Raw genomic sequence first — 22,031 nt, 5'->3', positions numbered from 1 at the left:
CCCCAACTCTTGATCTCCCCAGTGGACCAATCCAGGGTTGGGGAATGAAGTTGAAGCCAGGGAAGTCCAAGGAGAATCTCCGAGGTGCAATTGGGGAGGACCAAAAGTTCAAACCTCTCATGATGAGATCCGATGCTCATAAGAAGGGGCTCCGTGCGGAAACGTATGGTACAGTCCAATCTTTCATTATTTACACAATTGATGTAGAGGGGTCTGGCGAGACTGGTCACTGGGATGTTGAACCTGTTGACGAGAGAGGCCAAAATAAAATTTCCTGCAGATCCAGAGTCCAAGAAGGCCACTGTAGAGAAGGAGAAGGCAGAGGCAGACATCCGCACAGGCACAGTAAGACGTGGAGAAGCAGAGTAGACATCAAGGACTGTCTCACCTTTGTGCGGAGTCAGCGTACGTCTTTCCAGGCGGGGAGGACGGATAGGACAATCCCTCAGGAAGTGTTCGGTACTAGCACAGTACAGGCAGAGGTTCTCCATACGGCGTCGTGTCCTCTCTTGAGGTGTCAGGCGAGACCGGTCGACCTGCATAGCCTCCACGGCGGGAGGCACAGGAACAGATTGCAGGGGACCAGAGGAGAGAGGAGCCGAGGAGACGAAACGCCTCGTGCGAACAGAGTCCATATCTTGGCGGAGTTCCTGACGCCTTTCAGAAAAACGCATGTCAATGCGAGTGGCTAGGTGAATAAGTTCATGTAGATTAGCAGGAATTTCTCGTGCGGCCAGAACATCTTTAATGTTGCTGGATAGGCCTTTTTTGAAGGTCGCGCAGAGGGCCTCATTATTCCAGGACAATTCTGAAGCAAGTGTACGGAATTGTACGGCATACTCGCCAACGGAAGAATTACCCTGGACCAGGTTCAACAGGGCAGTCTCAGCAGAAGAGGCTCGGGCAGGTTCCTCAAAGACACTTCGGATTTCCGAGAAGAAGGAGTGTACAGAGGCAGTGACGGGGTCATTGCGGTCCCAGAGCGGTGTGGCCCATGACAGGGCTTTTCCGGACAGAAGACTGACTACGAAAGCCACCTTAGACCTTTCAGTGGGAAACAGGTCCGACATCATCTCCAGATGCAGGGAACATTGGGAAAGAAAGCCACGGCAAAACTTAGAGTCCCCATCAAATTTATCCGGCAAGGATAAGCGTATCCCAGGAGCGGCCACTCGCTGCGGAGGAGGTGCAGGAGCTGGCGGAGGAGATGACTGCTGAAGCTGTGGTAGCAACTGTTGTAGCATAACGGTCAGTTGAGACAGCTGTTGGCCTTGTTGCGCTATCTGTTGTGACTGCTGGGCGACCACCGTGGTGAGGTCAGCGACAACTGGCAGAGGAACTTCAGCGGGATCCATGGCCGGATCTACTGTCACGATGCCGGCTGGCAGGTAGTGGACCCTCTGTGCCAGAGAGGGATTGGCGTGGACCGTGCTAGTGGACCGGTTCTAAGCCACTACTGGTTTTCACCAGAGCCCGCCGCAAAGCGGGATGGTCTTGCTGCGGCGGTAGTGACCAGGTCGTGTCCACTAGCAACGGCTCACCTCTCTGGCTGCTGAAGATAGGCGCGGTACAAGGGAGTAGGCAGAAGCAAGGTCGGACGTAGCAGAAGGTCGGGGCAGGCAGCAAGGATCGTAGTCAGGGGCAACGGCAGAAGGTCTGGAAACACAGGCAAGGAACACACAAGGAACGCTTTCACTGGCACTAAGGCAACAAGATCCGGCAAGGGAGTGCAAGGGAAGTGAGGTAATATAGGGAAGTGCACAGGTGAAAACCCTAATTGGAACCACTGCGCCAATCAGCGGCGCAGTGGCCCTTTAAATCGCAGAGACCCGGCGCGCGCGCGCCCTAGGGAGCGGGGCCGCGCGCGCCGGGACAGAACAGACGGGGAGCGAGTCAGGTAGGGGAGCCGGGGTGCGCATCGCAAGCGGGCGCTACCCGCATCGCGAATCGCATCCCGGCTGGCAGCAGGATCGCAGCGCCCCGGGTCAGAGGACGTGACCGGAGCGCTGCAGCGGAGGGAGTGAAGCGAGCGCTCCGGGGAGGAGCGGGGACCCGGAGCGCTCGGCGTAACACGCAGTACTGGAGGCCATATCTCCAGAAGGATATAGATACTCTAGAGAGATTTAAGAGAAGAGCTACTAAACTAGTACATGGATTTCAGAATAAAACGTCAATAGATTTTTGACTGATGTAATTACAAAGTAGAATTGGTGGCACAAAAAATAAGCCATCATATGGATTTTTAGGTGTTGGTACAGGTTTTGAGTCTTGCAAGTAAAGACACAATTAATTTGTGAGTTGAAACAGGATTGGTTTCCCAAAATATTGAAGAAGAAATTGCTTTTGTATAAAAAGCTAACAATTATTGTTTTTTGGGGGGATCATGAGTTGTGTATGTGTAGGACTGGCTGGTACTATCGGCACCAAGGGTGATGTCAGACTGGTGAGAGTTGTAGTAACCAGCAGGCAGTAGTGGACTGGTGGGAGTTTTAGTGTAGTAGCCAGCAGAAAGCAGCCAGTGGTAGACTGGTGGGTATAGTAGTAGCCAGCATACATCAGGCAGTGGTGGACAGGTGAGTGTTGTAGTAGCCAGCATACAGGAGGCACTGGTGGACACATGAGAACTGTAGTATCCAGCATACAGCAGACAGTATGTCTGGTGTTAGTTGTAGTAACCAGTGTACAGCAGGCAGTGGTGGACTGTTGGGAATTGTAGTACCAGCAGACAGAAGGCAGTGGTGGACTGGTGGGAGCTGTAGAAGCCAGCGTACAGGAGCCAGTGTTGGACTGGTGGGAGTTGTATTAGGCAGGGGGCAGGACAGCAGGCAGTGATGGACTAGTGGGATTTGTAGTACCTAGAAGACAAGACAACAGGCAGTGATGTACTGGTAAGAGTTGTAATAGCCAAAGTACAGCAGGCAGTGGTGGACTGGTGGGAGTTATACTAGCAGCTGACAGCAGGGTGGTGTTAGTGCTGTCTAATCAGTGGCATCTGGCACATGAGGTTTAAATTCCTCACTGATCCATGCCTGATTTATTTTAACAAATGTGAGTTTTTCCACGTTGTTGGCAGACAATATTGTTCACTTAGGGGTGACAACAACAATTAGGTCAAGGGTGGCATATTTACATAAGAATGGCAAAGCCAAACAAAAACCTTCCTGCACATAGCCAGCGTATCACTAAGACCACCGCAATTTTTCAAGAAAGGTTTGATGACAAGATTTAGCACATGTGCCATACAGTTTATGCCATCTAGATGCATCACTTATGGCACTTATGATGTTTGTGCCATTATTGCTGCTGCTACCTGTACTGGTGCTGGTACTGCCACCAACATTCTGATGGCAGAGGACATGGCAGGGGTGCTCTGTCCTCCCCCCTGTTAAACAATTTCTTTACCATATTTTTCTTGAAAAATATTTGTAAGCAATTTCTAAATTTTTGAGGTAATTTGTCATTTACCTACTAGTCTACTTTCACTCTCAATACTTGAAAGTCATTAAAGGTTAAACACAGCTACAAATGCTATGTTTTTATTTTGTTAAAGTCAGAAAATAAACATAACTTGTCCCTAGATGGCTATGCCATGTTCACTCCCAATGCTTTTAAATGTGTGGTTATATTAAACCCAGGTAAATATATGTTTAATTGAACCCAGAAAATACACAACTTTGCATAAAAAGCATATTACACGTTCACCACGTTTTTAATGCATATTTATTTTAAAATACAGGGCAGCCCACTGCTTAGTTCATTTTGCTAGGTATTGTAATTTTTTATACCTGACTTAGTCCTGGATTGGGATGGTTTTAGACATTTATGCTCTGGCTGAGTTAAAGGGGTATTCCAGGCAAAACCTTTTTTTATATATATATCAACTGGCTCCGGAAAGTTAAACAGATTTGTAAATAATACATGAAAGAAGATGAACTCGGCGCCACTGTCTTCACGCTAACTGGAAAGGAATGCCCGGACGTAGTATTATTCCCCTTGCAATGGCAGTGGATGCGGCTATCGGTGCTCATACGCTTACAATCAGCAGGTATGTCAAGTCCAAACAATGAAGATAGAAAAAGCGGAGCACTCAACACATCAGATTTTTTGCTGCAAAAAGACTTTATTCACATCATCTTCAGGGGATACAAGCAGGGGTGTGTGAACGGGGGGTGCCCTCTCAGTGACGGACCATTTGGCGCCAAACGGTCCGTCACCGAGAGGGCACCCCCGCACCCCCGTTCACACACCCCTGCTTGTATTCCCTGAAGATGATGTGAATAAAGTCTTTTTGCAGCAAGAAATCTGATGTGTTGAGTGCTCCGCTTTTTCTATCTTCATTGTTTAGATTTGTAAATTACTTCTATTAAAAAATCTTAATCCTTCCAATAGTTATTAGCTTCTGAAGTTTTCTGTCTAACTGCTCAATGATGATGTCACATCCCGGGAGCTGTGCATGATGGGAGAATATCCCCATAGGAACTGCACAGCTCCCGGGACGTGAGTCATCAGAGAGCAGTTAGACAGAAAACATCAACTCCACTTCAGAAGCTAATAACTATTGGAAGGATTAAGATTTTTTCATAGAAGTAATTTACAAATCTGTTTAACTTTCCGGAGCCAGTTGATATATATAAAAAAAAGTTTGGGCCTGGAATACCCCTTTAAGTCCAGGATTAACTGCAACTGTGACCAGAGAAAGTTATGACCCACATGCCCTGCCATCTTTAGTTATCCCAAGGCTCCAGGCCTTCATTGAGAGGCTGAAACCCTGTGCTATTTGTCAGTTTTTCACTGTACTATCCTTGTTTGGGGAGCCTGAATAAATCAAAGAACTCATACCAAACCCTCTAATAAACTCTAAAAATTATGTCTACACGTATTGCATGACCACTGCTCTGTCCCTACCATATGTTCAAAAAACTGTTAAAAAAAAAAAGCTTTAAAAAACTGAAAAACTGAGATGAACAGACTTTAACCCCTTCAGGACCAAGCCCATTTTGGCCTTAAGGACCAGAGCGTTTTTTGCACATCTGACCACTGTCACTTTAAACATTAATAACTCTGGAATGCTTTTAGTTATCATTCTGATTCCGAGATTGTTTTTTCGTGACATATTCTACTTTAACTTAGTGGTAAAATTTTATGGTAACTTGCATCCTTTCCTTGTGAAAAATCCTAAAATTTGATGAAAAATTTGAAAATTTAGCATTTTTCTAACTTTGAAGCTCTCTGCTTGTAAGGAAAATGTATATTACAAATAAAAAAATTTTTTATTCACATATACAATATGTCTACTTTATGTCTGCATCATAAAAGTGACGAGTTTTTACTTTTGGAAGACACCAGAGGGCTTCAAAGTTCAGCAGCAATTTTCCAATTTTTCACAAAATTTTCAAACTCACAATTTTTCAGGGACCAGTTCAGGTTTGAAGTGGATTTGAAGGGTCTTCATATTAGAAATACCCCACAAATGACCCCATTATAAAAACTGCACCCCCCAAAGTATTCAAAATGACATTCAGTCATCATTTTAACCCTTTAGGTGTTTCACAGGAATAGAAGCAATGTGAAGGAGAAAATTCACAATCTTCATTTTTTACACTCGCATGTTCTTGTAGACCCAATTTTTGAATTTTTACAAGGGGTAAAAGGAGAAAATGTATACTTATATTTGTAGCCCAATTTCTCTTGAGTAAGCACATACCTCATATGTCTATGTAAAGTGTTCGGCGGGCGCAGTAGAGGGCTCAGAAGGGAAAGAGCGACAAGGGGATTTTGGAGAGTACGTTTTTCTGAAATGGTTTTTGGGGGGGCATGTTGCATTTAGGAAGCCCCTATGGTGCCAGAACAGCAAAAAACCCTCACATGGCATACCATTTTGGAAACTAGACCCCTTGAGGAACATAACAAGGAATAAAGTGAGCCTTAATACCCCACAGGTGTTTCACGACTTTTGCATATGTAAAAAAAAATTATTTTTTTTCACTAAAATGTGTGTTTCCCCCCAAATTTCACATTTTTCCAAGGGTTAATAGCAGGAAATACCCCCCAATATTTGTAACCCCTTCTCTTCTGAGTATGGAGGTACCCCATAAGTTAACCTGAAGTGCACTATGGGCGAACTACAATGCTCAGAAGAGAAGGAGTCATATTTGGCTTTTTGAGAGCAAATTTTGCTCGGGGGGCATGTCTCATTTAGGAAGCCCCTATGGTGCCAGAACAGCAAAAAAAAACACATGGCATACCATTTTGGAAACTAGACCCCTTGAGGAATGTAACAAGGAATAAAGTGAGCCTTATTACCCCACAGGTGTTTCACGACTTTTGCATATGTAAAAAAATAATAAAAATGTTCCACTAAAATGTGTGTTTCCCCCCAAATTTCACATTTTTGCAAGGGTTAATAGCAGGAAATACCCCCCAATATTTGTAACCCCTTCTCTTCTGAGTATGGAGGTACCCCATAAGTTGACCTGAAGTGCACTATGGGCGAACTACAATGCTCAGAAGAGAAGGAGTCATATTTGGCTTTTTGAGAGCAAATTTTGCTCGGGGGGCATATCGCATTTAGGAAGCCCCTCTGGTGCCAGAACAGCAAAAAAAAACACATGGCATACCATTTTGGAAACGAGACCCCTTGAGGAACGTAACAAGGGGTACAGTGAGCATTTGCCCCCCACTGGTGTCTGATAGATCTTTGGAACAGTGGGCTGTACAAGTTTTCATTTTCACGGACCACTGTTCCAAAGATCCGTCAGACACCTGTGGGGGGTAAATTCTCACTGCACCCCTCATTACATTCCGTGAGGCGTGTAGTTTCCGAAATGGGGTCACATGTGTTTTTTTTTTTTTTTTGCGTTTGTCAAAACCGCTGTAACAATCAGCCACCCCTGTGCAAATCACCTCAAATGTACATGGTGCGCTCTCCCTTCTGGGTCTTGTTGTGCGCCCCCAGAGCACTTTGCGCCCACATATGGGGTATCTCCGTAGTCGGGAGAAATTGCATTACAAATTTTGGGGGGCTTTTTTCCCTTTTACCTCTTGTGAAAATGTAAAGTATAGGGCAACATCAGCATGTTAGTGTAAAAAATTTTATTTTTTTACACTAACATTCTGGTGTAGACCCCAACATTTCCTTTTCATGAAGGGTTAAAGAAGAAAAAGCCCCCCAAACCTTATAACGTAATTTCTCCCGAGTACGGCGATACCCCATATGTCGCCCTAAACTGTTGCCTTGAAATACGACAGGGCTCCAAAGTGAGAGTGCCGTGCGCATTTGAGGCCTAAATTAGGGATTTGCATAGGGGTGGACATAGGGGTATTCTATGCCAGTGATTCCCAAACAGGGTGCCTCCAGCTGTTTCAAAACTCCCAGCATGCGTGGACAGTCAACGGCTGTCCGGCAATACTGGGAGTTGTTGTTTTTCAACAGCTGGAGGCTCTGCTTTGGAAACAGTGGCGTACCGGACGTTCTTATTGGGGGAGGGGGGCTGTGTAGGGGTATGTGTATATGTAGTGTTTTTAACTTTTTATTTTATTTTGTGTTAGTATAGTGTAGTGTTTTTAGGGTACAGTCACATGGGCGGGGGATTACAGCGAGTTTCCCAGCGCAAAATTTGCTGCATCTCAAGATGCGAGAAACCCACTGTAAAAGCCTCGCCCATGTGAATGTACCCTGTACATTCACAGGAGGGGGGGGGGTGCACCAGCTGTTGCAAAACCACAACTCCCAGCATGCATGGTCTGTTAGTGCATGCTGGGAGTCATAGTTTTGCAACAGCTGGAGGCACACAGGTTAGGAAACACTGAGTTAGAAACAGACAATGTTTCCCAACCAGTGTGTCTCCAGTTGTTGCCAAACTACAACTCCCAGCATGCCCAGACAGCTGAAGGGCATGCTGGGAGTTGTAGTTCGGCAACATCTGAAGGGCCAGATGTTGCTGAACTAAAACTCACAGCATGCCTGGACAGTCAGTGCATACTGGGAGTTGTAGTTTTGCAACAGCTGGAAGAGCACAGATTGGAGACCATTATACAATGGTCTCAAAACTAGGGCCCTCCAGATGTTGCAAAACTACAACTCCCAGCATGCATGGTCTGTTAGTGCATGCTGGGAGTTATAGTTTTGCAACAGCTCGAGGCACACAGGTTATGAAACTCTGAGTTAGAAACAATGTTTCCCAACCAGTGTGTCTCTAGTTTTGCAAAACTACAACTCCCAGCATGCCCAGACAGCTGAAGGGCATGCTGGGAGTTGTAGTTCGGCAACATCTGAAGGGCCAGATGTTGCTGAACTAAAACTCCCAGCATGCCTGGACAGTCAGTGCATGCTGGGAGTTGTAGTTTTGCAACAGCTGGAAGAGCACAGATTGGAGACCATTATACAATGGTCTCCAAACTGGGGCCCTCCAGATGTTGCAAAACTACAACTCCCAGCATGCCCAGACAGCCAAAGGCTGTCTAGGCATGCTGGGAGTTGTAGTTTTCAGACTCCTAGAAGCAGCAGTGAAGATCTTCACTGCTGCTTCTGAGGACCATGTACTTACCTGCCGGTCCCGTCCCTGCTCCTCCACGTGGCCGGTCCCGCGCTGCTCCTCGGTCCCGCCAGGTAAGTCCGCCGGTCCCCGCGTGTTCCCCCTCCTATGCCGCAGGTCCCCGCAAGCCCCCGCAGCCATCGTCCCCCGTTCTGCCCGACTTCCAGGGGCGGGCAGTGCGGGGGATCTGAACTTTCACCCCAGATCACTGTGATTGGTCCACAGGGACCAATCACAGTGATCGCTGACCAGGACCATCAATGGATGGTCCTGGGGGTGAAGCAGAAGTTGTCCCCTGCTGGAAACAGCGGGATTTCTGCCAGTTAACCCGTGCGATGCTGCGCATCGCCGGGTTAACTGAATGTCATTTATAAACGCCGGGATGCGCGAACGCACTGCACAACCCGGCGTTTATATATGACATTCTGCGGGAAGGGGTTAACCAATATGTATTTATTTCCATTTTCCTTGAGCCATGTACCAACATTACTTTTACAGCTTTAACGGAATGCATCATCAGAAAATGTATTTTTTATTTTTTTTTTGTAAACTTTGTCTGTTTTTTTTCTCTATAAAATAAAAAAATTAAATATTTCAGTTCTAACACTGGTCACTAAGGCTAGGTTCACACTGCGGAATCTCCAGGCAGAACATTTTCCCTGGGAGATACCAAGAGCGGCCAGCGCTGACTGAATCAGTTGGCACTAGGACCGTCCGGACACTGCAGTCTCCAATAGACTGCAATGTGTTCTGCGAGAATTTCCTCCCGAAGAATGAGCAACGCCATTCTTCAGGCTGGAATTTTAAAGCGGTTTTCTGTTCACAAATTCCGCTTCACAAATTCCGAAGTGTGAATTTGTGAACAGAAACCCATTCACTACACTAAACATTTTAGCAGGCGGAATTTCTGCCTCCAATTTCAAAGCGGAATTGCAGGCGGAAATTCTGTAGTGTGAACCTAGTCTAATAATCACAGTTAGCTAGAACACTTCTGATCAGTCTTCAGCAGTCACCTCAGAGACAGGATTACAATAAAAAAGTATCACCTGTATTATAAATCTGAAGGCATAAAAGACAGGATCCTTAAAATCAATACTCTAAACTGCAGTTCATATCTGACAGAAGCAGCTGATACTTGATATTGTCCATAATCAAAAGCATAATATTGAAAGAAAATACACAATCAGAAAATAAAAATAGACTTGAAAATATTAATATCAATGGCACATTAAGGCCGGGTTCACACTACAGAATTTCCAACTGGAATTCCATTTCTGAATTGCTGTCAGAAATTCTGCTGCATGAAGGTAAAATGCAGGTGAATGGGTTTTCTGTTAACCTATTCACACTGCAGAATTTTCTGGGCGCAATCTTCATCAGAAAATTCTGATAAAATATTTCTGCCAGAACATTGAACATTGTTGTTGCAGAATCCCCATCTATCGGGACGGCAATGTCTATGCGGTCCTAGCGCTGCATTCCCTTTATTCCTTTCTAGAGATTTCTAAAGATTGTTGTCTCATGAAGCTGGTGTGTCGGAGTCCTGCAGAGAGTAGAAACTGATTGACTAGAAGGAATACATTTTATCTAGTGTTCTGGAATATGCTAGTTCTGATAAATAATATTTCATCTCAATTATAAATGAATCTCAATGGCAGGCTTTATGAATCATTTTTATAATGCAAAGCTTTTTGGATAGTGTCTGTAGAAGATCATGTACTGGATCTCCATCTGATGGAGTCCAACATCGCCAACTTCTATGTTACGCAAGTGTTGAAATGTTGTATTGCTAATGCTTCAACTACATGTCAACCCCATAGAGCGAATGGTGGGGTATTTTTCTGTGGTGGCCCAGTACGGTAGTTGTTACCCCCTACTCTTGCTGCCCTGTCAGGCAGCCTACCTGCAGTGTCCCCTGGGGCCCCCTGCATCTATTCTACTGTAATTGTATATTATTCCCTATGTTATGTATATAAGAATGTTGTATCTTTAACCCCATAACGACTCAGCCCATTTTCACCTTAAGGACAATCTTCGTTTTAGCACTTTAGTTTTTTCCTCCTCATCTTCTAAAAATCATCTTATGCATTCAATATTGCACCTACAGAGCCAAATAAGGGCTTGTTTTTTGTGTCACCAATTATACTTTGTAATGACATTACTTATTATATAACATAATCTGCGGCGGGGAAAAAATTATTTGTGGTGTGAAATGAAAAGAAAAAACACCATTTTGCATATTTTAAGGGCTTATTCACATTTATTCTCAAATATTTTTTTGACGCCTTTTACCTTTTTTTTTTAGCCCCTTTAGGGGGCTATACCATGCAATCTTTTGATTGCATAGACTGTTGAGGCATGGTGCAGTAGATCGCCGATCGGACGACGAGGAGGCAGGTGAGGACCCTCCCGTCGTCCAGTAAGCTGATCGGGACATCGTGATTCTGTTGCAATAGTCCCAATCAGCTCCGCTGAGCTGCCGGGATAGTTTTACTGTCAGTTTAGACGCCGCAATCAACTTTGATCTCGGCTTCTAAAGGGTTAATGCCAGGCATCGGCCCGATCAGCATTAGCCGTGGGTCCAGGTACCCCCTGCATCCTTAAGGGGTTAAGAAAGGTTAACATGTGATCACCAGTTGTCATGTGATTGTTACCCAGGAGGTATCAGTGACCAGGTGAATTAAGGGTGACCAATGGGACCCCAACAGAGTCTCCCCCATAAAAGCCCTGGGAGGAGTCGCTTCTCTCTCTTAGTTCCTGAGCCTTTGCTGAGGTGCAGTCGAGCCTAAGAGTGAGTCTGGAGTCATAGGAGCCTCAAGTCAAGTCTGCAGCCACAAGCTACAAGTCTACAAGTAAGCTACAGTCACAGCTTAGTCTGTCTCCAGTCAAGTCAGTCACTGTCATCTATTGTCAAGTTAACATGGCCTGCACTAAATTGTCCAAAACCACTGCAAGTCCCAGCAAGCCCTTAAGGTCTCTGAAGTCACTTGTCACCTCCGTGGGCCTGGCTACACTGTATAGACTGTACCATCTGTCACTCAGTAAAGCTACCATTGTCCGTAACTTGACGTTGGAGTCATTATTGCCCCTGTGCCTAGCCCAGGATCCAGCGGTATACCTTCGGGTGGTATTGAGGATAAACCATGCCCTGGCGTCACGAATACAAGGGGTTAATGCCATCTGCCCCTAGGGTAATTCCATCTGCCTTGAATCTCACACCCCATACCACCTTTCCATGCTAGAATGGGGAGTTTTTTTCTTATTTTTTTTGTTTTCAAAAACTAAAGGAAAAGCCAGCCGTTCTCTTTAACACGATCGTTACCGTACTGCAACTTTCCAAACCTCCTTTGTTTTCTTTTTGAACCTCCTGAAGAAATCTACATATTATCTAGGTATAAATCATTTTATACAGTGCATAGGGTTCAATGTTTACTGCCAGTATCGATAGAGTTCTGGATGGATTTCACAGCCAGAAGTCCAGGTTCACAGTCCAACAAGTGAGACGCTCCTCCATAAAAGTGACTCGTAAACATTAGACAGCCCTCATCCATATACAAAATGAGGGGAATGACTGCAGAGATAAGAGACACACTGCAGGTAACACACTGAATAGGAGCTGCTGACTTTATTGCCACAGTGACGTGAGATCTGGTTGCCTGGTGACCTTGCCTCTGGTTTTATGATCTAGACTAGCTATGAGAGAAGAAGGAGTGGCTTCGGAATTGAATTAACACTGGTCTGTCAAGTTTTTTCTCTCTCTCTGAGTCTTGAATTTGTCTTGCTGCTGCTGTGTGCACAGGAGACACTGTTGATGTGGAATATCCTGCACTGGCATCCCTTCACTGCTTCATGCCACAGGACTTATCTGGGCACAGGGGCTTGGGGGCTGCCAATAGCTGTGATGTAGAATGTGGCAAGGGATGCCAGCATCACTGCTTCTCTAGACATGAGCCTACACGACTGTGACTAAATGCCAAAGGAATAATCCCTGCAGTATTATTAGCTGCAAGCGCCACAAAAATCACTATGGAGTGGAAGAAGATGAAAAGTTTAGGAGGCAGCAGATTCCTCAATGGTCCCAAGCATCAGGTAAGGATCAATAGGTTACTCCTATTGTTTCCATTTCTATTTCATCCCTGTTGTGGTACGATGCGTAATCTGTTCGTAGGTAAAGCCATCTGGTTCCTGTAGCTTTTCATTTAATATTGCTAGAAAAAAAACATAATGATGCCATTTATATCTGCTACAGTACTGACGTTACCCATTACAATGATCCCTCAGCTTACAATGGCCTCAACATGCAATAGTTTCAACATACAATGGTCTTTTCTGGACCATCGTAAGGTGAAACCAGACTCAACATACAATGTTATGGACAGTCCACATCTGGGAAACGTGTCAATTAACTGACCAATCAGAAAGGGCATTCACTGGTAGAACTCCTGTATTACTGAAGCGTATGCACTGACTGGTGTTTGGTAGCGCCCCCTACAGTACAGGGAGGTATTACATGTTCTGTACTACTCTTTGGGCCAGGGTTAGCTGCTCATTTGGACACCTGGTGAGGGCGGCTCCATGTTACTATTTTTTAGGACATTGCGTGCACTGTACAGAACCCTGAAGAAGCTCCTGTCCTCTACATAGACTAGTGCTTCCCAAGCAGGGTGCCCCCAGCTGTTGCAAACTACAACTCCCAGCATGCCCGGACAGCCTTTGGCTGTCCGGGCATGCTGGGAGTTGTAGTTTTGCAACAGCTGGAGGCTCCCTGCTTGGGAAACACTGACATAGACAGTGATTTACAGCTCCCAGCAGATCTTTCTTACTTTTATATGTAAGGATTTGCTTTATCTTTATTAGTTATCTACTTATTTTTCTTTAATTCTCACGTTTTCCTATTTTTGGATGACATTTTGGTGCCTTTAGAACCAATTACCAGCTTTTCATAGAGTTATGGTCTCAACATACAATGGTCTCAACATACAATGGTCGTCCCAGAATCAATTAATATTGTAACTTGAGGGACCACTGTATTTATATAGTGGCACCATAGTACAGAATGCTATGTTAGAGAAAGCATTCTATCACATCTGTCCCTGTGTCCAGAAGGGCTAACAATCTGAAATACCTACAGTATCTCAGGCACTCACATACCCCCTAAGGCCAATTTTACAGGAATTCAGTACAGAGTACCTAGAGGAAACTAACAAACATACAGTAAACATACAAACATCAGGCAGTGGTTAACTATGATAGAAAATCATTGCCCCAAGGGTGTGATGGTGCTAACCAACAAGCACTGTGCTACCCAATAACAATGCATTAAAGGGGTATTCCAGGAAAAAACTTTTTTATGTATATCAACTGGCTCCAGAAAGTTAAACAGATTTGTAAATGACTTCTATTAAAAAAAATCTTAATCCTTTCTGTCCTTATGAGCTTCTGAAGTTAAGGTTGTTCTTTTCTGTCTAAATCCTCTCTGATGGCCCCTGTCTCGGGAAACGCCCAGTTTAGAAGAGGTTTGCTATGGGGATTTGCTTCTAAACTGGGCGTTTCCCAAGACAGGTGTCATCAGAGAGGATTTAGACAGAAAAGAACAACCTTAACTTCAGAAGCTCATAAGTACTGAAAGGATTAAGATTTTTTAATAGAAGTCATTTACAAATCTGTTTATCTTTCTGGAGCCAGTTGATATATATAAAAAAAAGTTTCTTCCTGGAATACCCCTTTAAACCTCATATAGCATCGGTGACGTAGATTACTGAACATGCCTAGGAAAATGCATAGTAATAGATGGTGCTGGAGGATTATGTGAGGGGGCTGTTGTCTTGTAGGAAGTACATGCTATGCAGCTTGAGTGGATTGAGACAGCATGATAGTAATAACAAGGCAGCTATATGGAATGAAAGGATTTCTTTTTAATGCTCAGATCTCCAGATTTAAGATCTTGACAAGAGGATCTGCCAGCACAGTGTGGTAGGTGCTTGGAAACCTTTGGAAGTCAACAGTGATCTTAAAGCTGTAATTTGGGAGGTCATATGAGTGCACAGAAAGATGGGATAAGTATGGGTTACCCAGCGGCAATATGGAATGGTAGACCATGCTGGTTTTTAAGATGAAGTCCACCTAGAGACCAAAGCTGCGCTAAGTAACACTGTAATTACCGACTCAAACAAATATGACAATGTTGAATTTTATCTTGGAAGATGATAATATGTTACTGGGACTGAGAGGTAAAATCAGTTGTCCTATTCAGCGGCGCATGTAGAAACATAGTAACAAGTTCTAAGCATCTTAAAGGGGTACTCTGGTGAAAAACTTTTTTTTTTTTTTTTTAAATCAACTGGTGCCAGAAAGTTAAACAGATTTGTAAATTACTTCTATTAAAAAAAAATCTTAATCCTTCCTGTACTTATTAGCTGCTGAATACTACAGCGGAAATTCTTTTCCGTTTGAAACACAGAGCTGTCTGCTGACATCATGAGCGCAGTGCTCTCTGCTGACATCTCTGTCCATTTTAGGAACTGTCCAGAACAGCATATGTTTGCTATGGGGATTTCCTTTTACCCTGGACAGTTCCTAAAATGGACAGAGATGTCAGCAGAGAGCACTGTGCTCATGATGTCAGCAGAGAGCTTTGTGTTTCAAACGGAAAAGAATTTCCACTGTAGTATTCAGCAGCTAATAAGTACAGGAAGGATTAAGATTTTTTTTAATAGAAGTAATTTACAAATCTGTTTAACTTTCTGGCACCAGTTGATTTAAAAAAAAAAAAAAATAAAGGTTTTCACCGGAGTACCCCTTTAAGATGGATGAGTAGTGTAATTGTTTCCTGGAAGGGAAAGATATTACTGTTCAGAAATGCTGCAGATTGTATATGAGGGTTTTCACAGGTAAAATCCCCAGCAGAATACAGTACAAAGCAATTGGAGATTTCACAAATCTCATTCCTATGCTGCAGAAATTGTCAAATCTGCTGCATGTGACTTTCTGGTGCAGATTTCGCCATGGATAACATCCCAAGCAATGTAGTAGGGGGGGAAATCTGCAATGAATCTGCACTAAAATCCAGATGTACCATGAAGATTTTACTGCAGATTCTGCACAGATTTGTGACAAGATCTGCAGTGAATTGGCAGAAGAAAAATGTGTGTGTGGACTTACCCTCGCAGTGTTGTCCTAGCAACTCGTACAGCCATAAGCACATATATACATACTGGCCCTGGCTGCAATTATAAAAAATTCTATTTCATTTCCCGTAAAGGAGAATCTGTCATTTGTATTAGTTAAAATAAAGGAAGACTTCTCTAATAGCTGGTTCAGATCTGCATATGAAGAACAAAAATAACAATTTATACATTTTGCTGACCAATTATATTCAGTGTAGAAGAAGAGAATGACGCCATTAAAAAACAGGTAAATGCTTTCTGAGATTTTTCTACTACCTCATAGCTTCTTAAAGGGGTATTCCAGGCAAAAACTTTTTTTTATATATATCAACTGGCTCCGGAAAGTTAAACAGATTTGTAAATTACTTCTATTAAAAAATCTTAATCCTTCCGATAGTTATTAGCTTCTGAAGTTGCTGTTTTCTGTCTAACTGCTTTCTGATGACTCACGTCCCGGGAGCTGTGCAGTTCCTATGGGGATATTCTCCCATCATGCAAGGGATATTCTCCCATCATGCACAGCTCCCGGGATGTGACATCATCATTGAGCAGTTAGACAGAAAACTTCAGAAGCTAATAACTATTGGAAGGATTAAGATTTTTTAATAGAAGTAATTTACAAATCTGTTTAACTTTCCGGAGCCAGTTGATATATAAAAAAAAAAGTTTTTGCCTGGAATACCCCTTTAACCCCTTAACGACGCAGGACGTATATTTACGTCCTGCGCCGGCTCCCGCGATATGAAGCGGGATCGCGCCGCGATCCCGCATCATATCGCGTCGGTCCCGGCGCTAATCAACGGCCGGGACCCGCGGCTAATACCACACATCGCCGATCGCGGCGATGTGCGGTATTAACCCTTTAGAAGCGGCGGTCAAAGCTGACCGCCGCTTCTAAAGTGAAAGTGAAAGTGACCCGGCTGCTCAGTCGGGCTGTTCGGGACCGCCGCGGTGAAATCGCGGCGTCCCGAACAGCTGATCGGACACCGGGAGGGCTCTTACCTGCCTCCCCGGTGTCCGATCGACGAATGACTGCTCCGTGCCTGAGATTCAGGCAGGAGCAGTCAAGCGCCGATAATGCTGATCACAGGCGTGTTAATGCACGCCAGTGATCAGCATTAGAGATCCGTGTGTGCAGTGTTATAGGTCCCTATGGGACCTATAACACTGCAAAAAAAATGTAAAATAAAAGTGTTAATAAAGGTCATTTAACCCCTTCCCTAATAAAAGTTTGAATCACCCCCCTTTTCCCATAAAAAAAATAAAACAGTGTAAAAAAAATAAAAAATAAACATATGTGGTATCGCCGCGTGCGTAAATGTCCGAACTATAAAAATATATCATTAATTAAGCCGTACGGTCAATGGCGTACGCGCAAAAAAATTCCAAAGTCCAAAAAAGCGTATTTTGGTCACTTTTTATATCATTAAAAAATGAATAAAAAGTGATCAAAAAGTCCGATCAAAACAAAAATCATACCGATAAAAACTTCAGATCACGGCGCAAAAAATGAGTCCTCATACCGCCCCGTACGTGGAAAAATAAAAAAGTTATAGGGGTCGGAAGATGACATTTTTAAACGTATAAATTTTCCTGCATGTAGTTATGATTTTTTCCAGAAGTGCGACAAAATCAAACCTATATAAGTAGGGTATCATTTTAACCGTATGGACCTACAGAATAAAGATAAGGTGTCATTTTTACCGAAATATGCACTGCGTAGAAACGAAAGCCCCCAAAAGTTACAAAATGGCGTTTTTTTTTCGATTTTGTCGCACAATGATTTTTTTTTTCCGTTTCGCCGTGCATTTTTGGGTAAAATGACTGATGTCACTGCAAAGTAGAATTGGCGACGCAAAAAATAAGCCATAATATGGATTTTTAGGTGGAAAATTGAAAGGGTTATGATTTTTAAAAGGTAAGGAGGAAAAAACGAAAGTGCAAAAACGGAAAAACCCTGAGTCCTTAAGGGGTTAATGTTCTGCAGGCCAAAGGGATGCATGTGATTCCCTATAGACAGACTTTTGTTGCAGACTTCTTCCTCTTCTACTGCTGCATGCACTCTTTGTCAGGGCGCATAGTTATAGACCAACATAAGACAGCTGGTTCTGCTGTGCTGGCACTATTGTGGTCTGGATATGTTTTGTAGGTACTGTTGTAGATCATATATTACAGTGGTCTTCAACCTGCGGACCTCCAGATGTTGCAAAACTACAACTCCCAGAATGCTCGGACAGCCGTTGGCTGTCCGGGCATGCTGGGAGTTGTAGTTTTGCAACATCTGGAGGTCTGCAGGTTGAAGACCACTGATATATTATGAACAATGCTTTACTAACAGCCTCATTTTGCAATATAGTATCATTTAAGAATCTTGTTTAAAATTAATTGATCATAATGCTGTGGGATCTTGGGGAGTCTTGAGCCGCTATAGTAGTGATATAAGCTTCAAGCTAATGAGGTTACTGCTCTACTGCTTCATATTTATCAAGCTGTATATTAAAATTTTCTTTGTGGTTCATCGCCACCAATAAAAGCTTAGCTTTCATTTTACCAGCTCTCAGCAACTATACTATGGGCAGTTATGGATGCGACAGGCAACAAAGAGAATCTTTACTATTCGGCAGCTTGATAAATCTCCCCCTTAGTTTTTACAGAAATCATTATGTAAACAGGCATAACTCTCTTTACCCACCTGTAACTTTCACATGTGGGGAGTAGGCAACATAAGATAGGGAGGGGATCCCGCTTAAAAGAATAGTCCGGGATATGAAACTTATCCCATATCCTAAGGATAGGGGTTGAGTTTCAGATCGCGGGGGGCCCCCGTATGGGGCTCTTGGCTCTTTACCGAAATAGAGTGTTTCCACCACTGCATGACATGGCGGCCGACACGCCTCCTAAATACATTTCTATGGCAGAGGCGGAGACTGACGAATTCAGAGCTCCGGCTCTCCTATAAACATGTCTTGAGGGTGGACATGCAGTGGGTGGACATGCCCCCTGGCCGCTGACTGCTGGGGCCCCGTACGGGTGATCGCGGGGGGCCCCAGTGGTCGGACCCCTCCGCAATCTGAAACTTATCCTCTATCCATAGGATAGGGGATAAGTTTCATATCCCGGAGTACTCCTTTAACATTACACAATATAGAATTTCAGTGAACAGATAAGTAAGCCGTATTCTATAACATTGAACTAATTTAGCCAAAAATTGCTTGTTTGGTTTGTCACATAACGTCAAGTAGTGGAGAAAAGGGTGAGCTCTAAGCTGACCCTAAATCTCTTTCCCTGCCTATTTGCACAACTGCCCTAATGGCAGCTCACAACTGGGCACCATTCCGTTTGCTTACTTAGGAGCAGGGGTGTCATGGTCAAAACAATAAACAAGTACTGAAGAGGTCGGGGACACACAGTCAATAAACCATAACACAGCAGGAATACAAAGTAGCACAAAACAGACATCAGGGAAACATGGTAAGAGGAATATAGCATACAGACAAAAGCCTAAGAACCAGACACAAGATACACGGCAGATATAATAATGTGAACAAGACAGGATAAACTAGGAAGTATATACGGCGAGATATGTTCAGGAGAGCAGGGGATAAATAAGTTTAGACTGAAGACAGACACTGTATAACTCAAGGATATACAAATACTAGAATGACAAGAACAGACACAAACATCTGAACACGGACCAGGAACAGGATACACAGAACTAATTCAAGACTAGTTACAAAGCAAATTGACTTCTATGTTAGGTACAAAGCGATGCTTAGAAAACATCTGACACTTGGAAGAACCGGATAACTACAACTCCATATTATAACAATAATATGGAGAGACAAGAAACACCAAATCCAAATAGGCTCCAATTTATAAGACACACCACTGTATGAGACAGGGTCTAGTCTCAGAGGAAAGTAAAAATCCAAAACACATCTAAACATGGGTACAGATGTTAAATAGATGCATAAATGCACAAACAGGTCTGATCAGGGGTCAAGAGTCAAGACTCACAAAAGCAGTGTGAACGCACACAGAGAGTACATATTGGACATCATTGGGCAGGTTATTTCAATATTTCAATACATTTCGACACATTATTCATTTAGTAGCCACCTAAGCAGTCGTGCTCACTTTCTGTAGGTACTGTCTAATGTGCATTAATTAAGTCCCAACACAGCTCTATAGATGGAAAAAAAAAAGCTATGGTTGATAGAATATGATGATGCCAAGCAATTTTTTTAAAGCAGTAAAACACATCAAAAACAGTCTAATTTAGTATGACTGTAATTGTACTGACAAAATGAAGTTAATGTTTTCACTGCAAAGTAAACATAAAAAAAATTAAAAATAAATAAACCTCCAAAAATAGCGGAGTTGAGGTTTTTCTCCCATTAAAGGGGTTATCCACCATAAGGTGATTTTAGTACATACCTGCCGGGATATCTTTTTGTGAACTTGATATTTCCTGTTGGATTTGGTTCTCAAACTACACATCCCGTAGTTCCATGCTTGTAAGTTTGAGTTCACTTTCCTCCCTCTCTCACATCAGCCACCCCACCCATTTCCGCACAAATGAGCTGCATCCATTCATTGTTTTCTAATCAGGGTGCCTAGAGCTGTTGCAAAATAATCTCTCTTCCACCCAGCGGTCGCTCCACCCATTGAAGCAGGACTGGCTCCCTTCGCACAACTGACTAGTGATGTCAGGTCTCGACGCACTGCAACCTGGGAAATCCTGAGACCTGAGCGAGACTACTGTCACACACAGGTACAGACACTGTATTATGAACTACACTACAACAATTTGCAGCCTCTGTAGCATAGTCAAATAAAAATAAAACTCCTTTAAGCCCCCCCTCACCCAAATATTTTTTTAAGTTGCTCAATACTTTATATGGTAAGGTAAATGGTACCATGAAAACATACAACTTGTCCTACAAAAAGTCTTCATGTTGCTGTGTTAGTATAAAAAAAAAAAGTTATGATTCTTGGAAGGCAGGGATTAAAAACTGAATAAAAAAATAGAAATTGGCTGTGTCCTTTAGGAGTTAAAGGGGTTCTCCGGAGCTTACACATCTTATCCCCTATCCAAAGGATAGGGGATAAGATGCCTGATCGCGGCTATCACGCCCCCTCCCGTAGGGTTGCATTGAGGGGCGGAGCGTAATGTCACACGGGGGCGGAGGCGTCTCACGCCGCCGGCCCTGTAGTCGCCCGTAATCAGACCCGGAGCGAACACGCTCCGGGGACTGACTACAAACGGGGTGCCGCGTGCACGATCACGGGGGTCCCCAGCGGCGGGACTCCTGCGATCAGGCATCTTATCCCCTATCCTTTGGATAGGGGATAAGATGTGTAGGCACCGGAGAACCCCTTTAAAATGTTTTCTCTGAAACATTACATGTTTTAGGGTAAAACATACTGTCCATGGTACAGACTGCATAAAGCTAATGGCAGGTCCCCAAAGATTTAAACCTGCCAGGATACCTTGAGTTGTTCCTGACAACTTATTCCAGAATATTGTTTTTTTCCCTCCATTAAAGTGGTATTCCAGGCCAAAACTTTTTTTTATATATATCAACTGGCTCCGGAAAGTTAAACAGATTTGTAAATTACTTCTATTAAAAAATCTTAATACTTCCAATAGTTATTAGCTTCTGAAGTTAAGTTGTTGTTTTCTGTCTAACTGCTCTCTGATGACTCACGTCCCGGGAGCTGTGCAGTTCCTATGGGGATATTCTCCCATCATGCACAGCTCCTGGGTCATGACATCATCATTGAGCAGTTAGACAGAAAACTTCAGAAGCTAATAACTATTGGAAGGATTAAGATTTTTTAATAGAAGTAATTTACAAATCTGTTTAACTTTCCGGAGCCAGTTGATATATTTATATAAAAAAAGGTTTTGCCTGGAATATCCCTGTAAAAGTTTTAGTTCTGGTGCTTAGTTTGAAAAATAATTATTATTAACAAGTGAGCATTCTTCATAACCCAGTATCAAAGAAGCATTAACCCGAGGTAACCATAGTTATGGGACCATTATTCCTGCCATGTAGAACTGGGGGCATTGTGCAACACAGGGAATACAGTAATAAGACAAAAACAGGAACAGGAACAGAATCGGGGTAGCAGCAGAATATAGAGTTTGAATTGGTTGGGAAATGATGGGAGTGCTGGAAAGTGACAAACTTAAGAGTTATGGGCAGTAACCTTTTGCATGTTTAATAGATCATGTGATTATGTTCATTGAAAGTATTTTGAAGTTTAGTCCAGATGTATGAAACTGTGTGCCAAGTTAGTTGTATACATCTGTCACTGACTTTCA

The 22,031-nt window shown here is 43.4% G+C and overlaps 1 protein-coding gene across 1 annotated transcript in view; it reads left to right on the top strand.

The window, feature by feature from the left end:
* Positions 1-12,319: 12,319 nt before the first annotated feature.
* The window catches only part of PDE8A (phosphodiesterase 8A), a 347,339-nt gene continuing 337,627 nt past the window's right edge, over positions 12,320-22,031 (top strand). Inside the window, exon 1 of the mRNA XM_056572185.1 lies at positions 12,320-12,623. Within this exon, the coding sequence (XP_056428160.1) occupies positions 12,561-12,623 (63 nt within the window). The 5' untranslated portion in view covers positions 12,320-12,560. The remainder of the gene's footprint in view (positions 12,624-22,031) is intronic.

This window comes from Hyla sarda, chromosome 4 (assembly GCF_029499605.1).
Source record: "Hyla sarda isolate aHylSar1 chromosome 4, aHylSar1.hap1, whole genome shotgun sequence".
In the NCBI taxonomy this organism is placed as follows: Eukaryota; Metazoa; Chordata; class Amphibia; order Anura; family Hylidae; genus Hyla; species Hyla sarda.
The sequence above is the reverse complement of the archived record's forward strand: the minus strand, read 5'-3'. Positions and strand labels throughout refer to the sequence as shown.